General features: G+C 41.8%; 1 protein-coding gene across 1 annotated transcript in view; it reads left to right on the forward strand.

Annotated features, from left to right (window-relative positions):
- The window catches only part of gdf5 (growth differentiation factor 5), an 11,245-nt gene extending 2,439 nt beyond the window's left edge, over positions 1 to 8,806 (forward strand). Inside the window, exon 2 of the mRNA XM_034135808.1 lies at positions 7,071 to 8,806. Within this exon, the coding sequence (XP_033991699.1) occupies positions 7,071 to 8,032 (962 nt within the window). The 3' untranslated portion in view covers positions 8,033 to 8,806. The remainder of the gene's footprint in view (positions 1 to 7,070) is intronic.
- Positions 8,807 to 10,252: the final 1,446 nt, after the last annotated feature.

Raw genomic sequence — 10,252 nt, forward strand, 5'->3', positions numbered from 1 at the left:
GGGTTCAAAGCAGAGAACACATGTCACTGTGTGTGCTGGGTGCTCTGCATGTGAGACCATTACAGAGGGGTTCATCCCTTTCTATTCTATTCTATTCTACTATCTTCAGAATATGAAATATACAAAATAAATATGCACGCACTTTAGCAGACGGACAGACCGTGTGAAGCTGTGGCAAAGGAAGTGAGAGGGTGGTTCTGTGAGTGAAGAGGAGGTGATGAAGGTCAAACTCAGGAGGAAGCAGGCAGTAAATCCTCTCAATGTGTTCAGAGAGCGCAACGTAACAGAGAGGATGATGGGAAAAAAAGATGACTGAGAAGTACTCAGATCTTGAGGAACAGTAGAAGTACTCAGATCTTGAGTAACAGTAGAAGTACTCAGATCTTGTACTTGAGTAAAAGTAGAAGTACTCAGATCTTGAGTAAAAGTAGAAGTACTCAGATCTTGAGTAACAGTAGAAGTACTCAGATCTTGAGTAAAAGTAGAAGTACTCAGATCTTGAGTAACAGTAGAAGTACTCAGATCTTGTACTTGAGTAAAAGTAGAAGTACTCGGATATTGTACTTGAGTAAAAGTAGAAGTACTCAGATATTGAGTAACAGCAGAAGTACTCAGATCTTGTACTTGAGTAAAAGTAGAAGTACTCAGACCTTGAGTAACAGTAGAAGTACTCAGATCTTGTACTTGAGTAAAAGCAGAAGCACTCGGATCTTGTACTTGAGTAACAGTAGAAGTACTCAGATCTTGAGTAACAGTAGAAGTACTCAGATCTTGTACTTGAGTAACAGTAGAAGTACTCAGATCTTGTACTTGAGTAAAAGTAGAAGTACTCAGTTCTTGTACTTGAGTAAAAGTAGAAGTACTCAGATATTGTACTTGAGTAAAAGTAGAAGTACTCAGATCTTGTACTTGAGTAAAAGTAGAAGTACTCAGATCTTGTAGTAAAAGTAGAAGTACTCAGATCTTGTACTTGAGTAAAAGTAGAAGTACTCAGATCTTGTACTTGAGTAAAAGTAGAAGTACTCAGATCTTGTACTTGAGTGAAAGTAGAAGTACTCAGGTCTAGTGCTTGAGTAAAAGTAGAAGTACTCAGATCTTGTAGTAAAAGTAGAAGTACTCAGATCTTGTACTTGAGTAAAAGTAGAAGTACTCAGATCTTGTTCTTGAGTAAAAGTAGAAGTACTCAGATCTTGTACTTGAGTAAAAGTAGAAGTACTCAGATCTTGTTCTTGAGTAAAAGTAGAAGTACTCAGATCTTGTACTTGAGTAAAAGTAGAAGTACCAGAGTGTAGGAATACTCTGTTACAGTAAAAGTCCTGCATTCAAAATGTTCCTCAAGTGAAAGTATAAAGTATTCTCATCAAAATATAGTGAAAGTAGAGACAGTAAAAGTAGTCATTGTGCAGATTGGTCCATTTCAGAATAATATATATGATATGTTTTATAATGATTGATCATGAAAGTGTTCTCAAAGCTGGTAAAGGTGCAGCTAGTTTGAATGACTTTGTATACTGCAGGGTAGCTTGTGGATTTACTCCAGGTGGAACTGTACTTCCTAAAGTTGCTGAATGTTTCTTCAAGTGTTTGAAGCTGCAGCCTGGTTCCTAATGGAAGTGTTTGTGGCTGTAGACGGCCATCCTAGTATTGCAATATAGAGAGAGGATTTTTAGTTTATGAGCCTCTCCTCATTGAAAAAATGAATGTTCTAGTTTATTTTCTAACTATACTTCATCCTTGCTTCCTTTTTCTGCTTTATTAACTTCTTCAAATGGTCTGAAGGCACGGAAATCATCCATGCAGCAACATGTGGCAAAATAGAGGAGAAGTAGAGAAGAAAGTGATGTGATGTCGGCCGTCAGTTCCTCCCTCGCCCTCCTCAGATCTGAAGCTGCAGCAGGTTTAGTGTTTTGGGCCGTTGTTACGCGTTTGCACGTCAGCCACGGTACTGATCAATTCCTTGTTCAATTTGACCCGAACAGTACCAACATGTGAACATAATAAAGGTTTCACATTCAGTGGACAATGACTATCCAAAAACTATTTTTTACTGTTAAACTTTTAAATGTATCCCCGAGGATTATTTCCCGTTAAACGTTTTGCCCTTTTTGTTAATATTCGAGTGAAATATTTATGACTTAAAACCAAGTTTCCAGGGGCCAGTGCACATGCATGTAGCTGTGTATATTTATACTCGTGTATGTATATGTGCGTGCTGTTAGCTTTCTGTGTGTTTCTGGCCATCTGGTGAGTCGCTGCTGATCTACGGCCTCAGGAGGGTAAATAAACACTCCTCCAGCCACAAGTAGGGTGGCCCCCCTGTGTCATGTTATCTTTACGGTGTAAAACTGTTTAAAACAATGTTTAAATGACCAGGGTTTAATATTTCTAGCCCTGCTAAAGGTTTACATTTCAAGCACTTAATGTACTTTTAATTTGGGCTTTATTTGTTTAGTGTGTCCTCAGCAAATGGCCGGTGACCTCCCCCGCACGAGGGCCGACACTCTTTTCTACTTTCCCTCTATTTTGCCACATGTTGCATGGACACTACATCCTGATATACACCTGAACATCAGCAGGAGAGGACTCTTTAAAGTAGAGACACTACATCCTGATATACACCTGAACATCAGCAGGAGAGGACTCTTTAAAGTAGAGACACTACATACTGATATACACCTGAACATCAGGAGGAGAGGACTCTTTAAAGTAGAGACACTACATACTGATATACATCTGAACATCAGCAGGAGAGGACTCTTTAAAGTAGAGACACTACATACTGATATACACCTGAACATCAGCAGGAGAGGACTCTTTAAAGTAGAGACACTACATACTGATATACACCTGAACATCAGCAGGAGAGAACTCTTTAAAGTAGAGACACTACATACTGATATACACCTGAACATCAGGAGGAGAGGACTCTTTAAAGTAGAGACACTACATACTGATATACATCTGAACATCAGCAGGAGAGGACTCTTTAAAGTAGAGACACTACATACTGATATACACCTGAACATCAGGAGGAGAGGACTCTTTAAAGTAGAGACACTACATACTGATATACATCTGAACATCAGCAGGAGAGGACTCTTTAAAGTAGAGACACTACATACTGATATACACCTGAACATCAGCAGGAGAGGACTCTTTAAAGTAGAGACACTACATACTGATATACACCTGAACATCAGCAGGAGAGAACTCTTTAAAGTAGAGACACTACATACTGATATACACCTGAACATCAGCAGGAGAGGACTCTTTAAAGTAGAGACACTACATACTGATATACACCTGAACATCAGCAGGAGAGGACTCTTTAAAGTAGAGACACTACATACTGATATACACCTGAACATCAGCAGGAGAGGACTCTTTAAAGTAGAGACACTACATACTGATATACACCTGAACATCAGGAGGAGAGGACTCTTTAAAGTAGAGACACTACATACTGATATACATCTGAACATCAGCAGGAGAGGACTCTTTAAAGTAGAGACACTACATACTGATATACACCTGAACATCAGCAGGAGAGGACTCTTTAAAGTAGAGACACTACATACTGATATACACCTGAACATCAGCAGGAGAGAACTCTTTAAAGTAGAGACACTACATACTGATATACACCTGAACATCAGCAGGAGAGGACTCTTTAAAGTAGAGACACTACATACTGATATACACCTGAACATCAGCAGGAGAGGACTCTTTAAAGTAGAGACACTACATACTGATATACACCTGAACATCAGCAGGAGAGGACTCTTTAAAGTAGAGACACTACATACTGATATACACCTGAACATCAGCAGGAGAGGACTCTTTAAAGTAGAGACACTACATACTGATATACACCTGATCATCAGCAGGAGAGGACTCTTTAAAGTAGAGACACTACATACTGATATACCCCTGAACATCAGCAGGAGAGGACTCTTTAAAGTAGAGACACTACGTACTGATATACACCTGATCATCAGCAGGAGAGGACTCTTTAAAGTAGAGACACTACATACTGATATACCCCTGATCATCAGCAGGAGAGGACTCTTTAAAGTAGAGACACTACATACTGATATACACCTGATCATCAGCAGGAGAGGACTCTTTAAAGTAGAGACACTACATACTGATATACACCTGAACATCAGCAGGAGAGGACTCTTTAAAGTAGAGACACCACATACTGATATACACCTGAACATCAGCAGGAGAGGACTCTTTAAAGTAGAGACACTACATACTGATATACACCTGAACATCAGCAGGAGAGGACTCTTTAAAGTAGAGACACTACATACTGATATACACCTGAACATGAGCAGGAGAGGACTCTTTAAAGTAGAGACACTACATACTGATATACACCTGAACATCAGCAGGAGAGGACTCTTTAAAGTAGAGACACTACATACTGATATACACCTGAACATCAGCAGGAGAGGACTCTTTAAAGTAGAGACACTACATACTGATATACACCTGAGCATCAGCAGGAGAGGACTCTTTAAAGTAGAGACACTACATACTGATATACACCTGGACATCAGCAGGAGAGGACTCTTTAAAGTAGAGACACTACATACTGATATACACCTGAACATCAGCAGGAGAGGACTCTTTAAAGTAGAGACACCACATACTGATATACACCTGAACATCAGCAGGAGAGGACTCTTTAAAGTAGAGTGACTACATACTGATATACACCTGAACATGAGCAGGAGAGGACTCTTTAAAGTAGAGTGACTACATACTGATATACACCTGAACATGAGCAGGAGAGGACTCTTTAAAGTAGAGACACTACATACTGATATACACCTGAACATCAGCAGGAGAGGACTCTTTAAAGTAGAGTGACTACATACTGATATACACCTGAACATCAGCAGGAGAGGACTCTTTAAAGTAGAGACACTACATACTGATATACACCTGAACATCAGCAGGAGAGGACTCTTTAAAGTAGAGACACTACATACTGATATACACCTGAACATGAGCAGGAGAGGACTCTTTAAAGTAGAGACACTACATACTGATATACACCTGAACATCAGCAGGAGAGGACTCTTTAAAGTAGAGACACTACATACTGATATACACCTGAACATCAGCAGGAGAGGACTCTTTAAAGTAGAGACACTACATACTGATATACACCTGAGCATCAGCAGGAGAGGACTCTTTAAAGTAGAGACACTACATACTGATATACACCTGGACATCAGCAGGAGAGGACTCTTTAAAGTAGAGACACTACATACTGATATACACCTGAACATCAGCAGGAGAGGACTCTTTAAAGTAGAGACACTACATACTGATATACACCTGAACATCAGCAGGAGAGGACTCTTTAAAGTAGAGACACTACATACTGATATACACCTGAGCATCAGCAGGAGAGGACTCTTTAAAGTAGAGACACTACATACTGATATACACCTGAACATCAGCAGGAGAGGACTCTTTAAAGTAGAAACACTACATATTGATATACACCTGAACATCAGCAGGAGAGGACTCTTTAAAGTAGAGACACTACATACTGATATACACCTGAACATCAGCAGGAGAGGACTCTTTAAAGTAGAAACACTACATATTGATATACACCTGAACATCAGCAGGAGAGGACTCTTTAAAGTAGAAACACTACATATTGATATACACCTGAACATCAGCAGGAGAGGACTCTTTAAAGTAGAAACACTACATATTGATATACACCTGAACATCAGCAGGAGAGGACTCTTTAAAGTAGAAACACTACATATTGATATACACCTGATCACCAGCAGGAGAGGACTCTTTAATAAATATCCATCCATTGCTGAGAGTGTTTTAAAAATACAAATTCCTCTCAGTTTGAGCCTTAATCAGATCTTTCACAGAGTCAGTGTGTGTGTGTGTGTGTGTGTGTGTGTGTGTGTGTGTGTGTGTGTGTGTGTGTGTGTGTGTGTGTGTGTGTGTGTGTGTGTGGTGTGTGTGTGTGTGTGTGTGTGTGTGTGTGTGTGTGTGTGTGTGTGTGTGTGTGTGTGTGTGTGTGTGTGTGTGTGTGTGTGTGTGTGTGTGTGTGTGTGTGTGTGTGTGTGTGTGTTGTCATTGGTTAGTGTCCTCAGCAGCAGATGCTGGTTAGCAGTCTATGGGCAGTTAAATAGCTGCAGGTTTATAATAAGAGGCCTGTTTACAGTCCGCTGTGGTCTCTGTCTGGTTCTAATGTACTTTTCAATGCAAGCTTAAGTCCTGGATAGGAAGGAGGGGGAATGACGTGAGAAGAAGTGAGCAGTGGGTGTGTGTGTGTGTGTGTGTGTGTGTGTGTGTGTGTGTGTGTGTGTGTGTGTGTGTGTGTGTGTGTGTGTGTGTGTGTGTGTATGTGTGTGTGTGTGTGTGTGTGTGTGTGTGTGTGTGTGTGTATGTGTTTGCATTGGGGTTGCAACTACCTACCACATTTACCACAGCCCAAAGTTATGTTTTCAAAACCCAAAGATATTCAGTTTAAATAACATGACGTTAAAAAACATGGGATTTTCACATCTGAGGATCTTGAAAAAGAAAAAGGTACTTTTCTTCGCAGACCTTTTTATAATTCTATGCCTTTGCAGATATACATGCATGCATTGGTGTAGTTAGATGATTTCCCTTAAGAACATAATAACTAAAGGAAACCGGTAATGACTTTTGTATTTTGCTCTTTTTTAACTCGTCACCTTTGAATTCTCTAGGCTTTTTCTAAATATCTGTTTTCACATTTATTTAAATGTCATTTTTTTGTTGGTCTGTTGCACCATATCTTACACTTTTCATTTTTGTAAAGCACTTTAAAATACCTTTTGGTGAAGTGTGCTTTATAAATAAACGTTCGTACCTTCTTTCATTCTTATTTTCTTAAAGGTTGGAAGGCTTTATTGTCATGTGCACAGTAGCTACAGTGAAGTTATGGGATTCTTAAGGTCATGTGTGTCTGCGAGTGGTTTGTCTCCCTCCCTGTGTTTTCCATCAGCTGTAACTCATACCTCTGTCTGTGTCTCCGTCCTCCCCCACAGACGAGCGAGGGCCCCAGCTGAGACGTCAGAGGTATCACTTCAACGTCAGCTCTCTGGATCGAGACGGGCTCCTGGGGGCCGAGCTACGCATCCTGAGGAAGCGCCTGTCTGACCCCCGCAGGGCCTCCATGGGATCCCAGGCCGCTGAGGGAGGGGGTGGAGGAGCATCGTCCCCGTGCCTGAAGCTGTACACCTGCGCATCAGGTAAACAACCGGCCGTCCTGCTGCAGACCAAGGCCTCGGACGACCTGCTCGGTGGAGGCGCGTTCAGCAGCAAGTGGGAAGTGTTCGACGGCTGGAAAGTCTTCAAGGGCTTCAAAACCCAGCAGAACCAGCACTCCCAGCAGCTGTGCTTTGAACTGGAGGCCCTGGAGCATCGAGGCGGTCGCCCCTTGGACCTGCGCTCGCTCGGATTTGCCCGACCCGGAAGGACCAACAAGGAAAAGGCCTTCTTCCTGGCGTTTGGCAAAAGCAAGAAGCGAGATCTCTTCTACAATGAGATCAAAGCGCGGTCGGGCCACGACAACAAAACCGTCTACGAGTACTTGGTTACGCAGCGGAGAATGCGCCGAGCTCCCGCTTCAAGGGGGGCTAAGAAACCCGTGCAGACCCTCCCTCAGAGCCAGCTGGTGAAGCCGCAGCCGAGGCCGCGATGCCACCGGAGACGACTCCACGTGAACTTTAAAGAGATGGGCTGGGACGACTGGATCATCGCGCCGCTGGAGTACGAGGCCTTTCACTGCGACGGCGTGTGCGACTTCCCCATCCGCTCGCACCTGGAACCCACCAACCACGCCATCATTCAGACCCTCATGAACTCCATGGACCCCGAGTCCACGCCGCCGACCTGCTGCGTCCCGACACGACTCAGCCCGATCAGCATACTCTACATCGACTCGGCTAATAACGTTGTCTACAAACAGTACGAGGACATGGTGGTGGAGACGTGTGGCTGCAGGTAGCAAAGACTTTGGAGGATGATAGATTGGTCTGATCGTAAGTTGGACTATAAACACTGAGAAAACACTTTTCTTATGACCAATTCTCTGCTATGCAACAGACATAACTCAGACTCAAGTGGACTATCAGACTGCATACCAAAGACAGCTCAGACTGAACAGTGAGAGATGAACTCCTGGAGGTGATGCTCTTTAACACCCATCCAATACAACTTGTGTACTTTTGTTGCATCTGAGAGACGCCAAAAACAACCGTAGACACTTTTTGGATTTGCTCTCATATTGGGCTCCAACTGCTTTTGTTGTTCAGATTTATATCTATGTTCTGATTGGTGTACAAAGTCTGCGTGTAACGGAAATGCTATTGAAATATGAGTTATACTTAGAAATGCCCTTTCTTCCAGCACTTATTTGCCAGTGTGCCTTTTTCCCATTCACATGAACAATGAGGAGTATTTTTATGTGTCTTATCCGAGACTTTTTCTACGAAGCATGTAAAGAATTTCTGATGTATAAATACAGGCCAGTGATGAAGTGCTAATCTGACCTGCTCCAAATGTGGGAAAGTTGCATAAACTACTCTTCAATAAAAAATGTCTAATTGACTGAGCTCCAAACTCCTATCAGTTTGAACCTCTGCCCCCCCCAAAGACTCTGTAGACTAAACTATCAAAGGAATTCGTAAGATTTCCAGATGCCAAATTAACCCGAAGATGGCTGTGTTTGGTTTCAAGTGTGTTCGAGGTTGGGTTCACATCATTGGTTGAAGAAGTTAGGCGATGAAAAAGGGTTATGAGAAGAGGTAACATTTATTTCCCAATCACTGTTTGTTAATTAAAGGTGGGGTAGGTACGTTTGAGAAACCGGCTCGAGATCGCTAGAATTTGAAAATACACAGCCGGAGAAAATCTGCCACTTCCTTACAGAGCCCCTCCTCCAACACACACGAACGCGCACATGACCAATGAGGGCACGAGATAAGTTTGTGCCCCGATGGCAGGCTGACAGGCAGGTAGGCCATCCAGTTATTTTAGCCGGGCCGGCTTACAGAAGAAGTTATTTTTTCTCAGTCTGAGACGTCTTTTTATAACTCAAGGCCAAACCCTGGGATGAATATCCATGTTATCGTGTTGTTCATTTGTGTATGTTAAACTTGAAAGATATCTGAATAATTTGCTCAGCTTCTCAGGGGATTATTACTAAACCAAAATAAAAAATAAAAATTATTAAATGGACTAAATACAAGTTTGATCAGATGATGGCAGAGGATAAAAAGTCCCCACAGTTATTCAAATTCACGAATGTTTGAACCAAATTTCCAACAATCCAACCAATAGTGGATGTCAATCAAAGTGTAGGAGAGAAACTCTGGAGGGAACACAGAGATGTTAACCTCTGCAGACCATTTACATGCACTAAAACCTATATAACACACTACAGGAGAGGGGACACCATAACTATCAGAATACAGCCTCTTTAAAATGAATTGTATTTTACTTTGAGTCATTGTTGAACGAAGTATTTGGATCCTTTACTTAAAGGGGACCTGTCATGCAAAATGCACTTGTGTACGTCTTTTCTACATGAATATGTGTCCCCGGTGTTCCAGGGAACTAGCCAAGTGTCAGAAAACACAACCCTCTCTATTTTCCTCCATACCCAAATCTCTAAAAAAGGGGCTGCAACGGATCTGATAAAAACTGATCCAGATTTGAACACTGTCCTGACGTCAGGACGGTGGCGCTACGGCTATTGGGCCAACTCCACCAATCAGGAGGAGACAGCCACGGCCATTGCCGTTCGAAAGCGCTGGAGACGCTGTAGTACATATGCCAGGCCAGTAGGTGGTGCTGTTCTCACTGAATCTGCCCTTGCTAAAACAGATCTAAAAAATGTCAAATTGAGCAAAATGAGGCATGGCTAAAATGCATGATCTGTTTGGTATTTTGAAAAGAAAAAAGTATAAATATGCCTTATATAGGTATGGTCCTACACTATATTATTCAAATATAGCATGATAGGTCCACTTTAAGCTAAACCCAACGTGTTTCCTAAATTATTCTCAAAAGATAAAAGCTGCAAAAACCTGCAAGAGCTGCCAACTTGGTTTTCATTTACATCACATTTTTCAGTATTTTAGATTTAAAATAAAGGTAAAAAAACATAATTGGCATGTTTCAACAGTCTTTATAAATCCTCAGAGAACTTTTGTGGTCCCAGAAA

The sequence above is a fragment of the Trematomus bernacchii genome, unplaced genomic scaffold (genome assembly GCF_902827165.1).
Source record: "Trematomus bernacchii unplaced genomic scaffold, fTreBer1.1, whole genome shotgun sequence".
Lineage (NCBI taxonomy): Eukaryota > Metazoa > Chordata > Actinopteri > Perciformes > Nototheniidae > Trematomus > Trematomus bernacchii.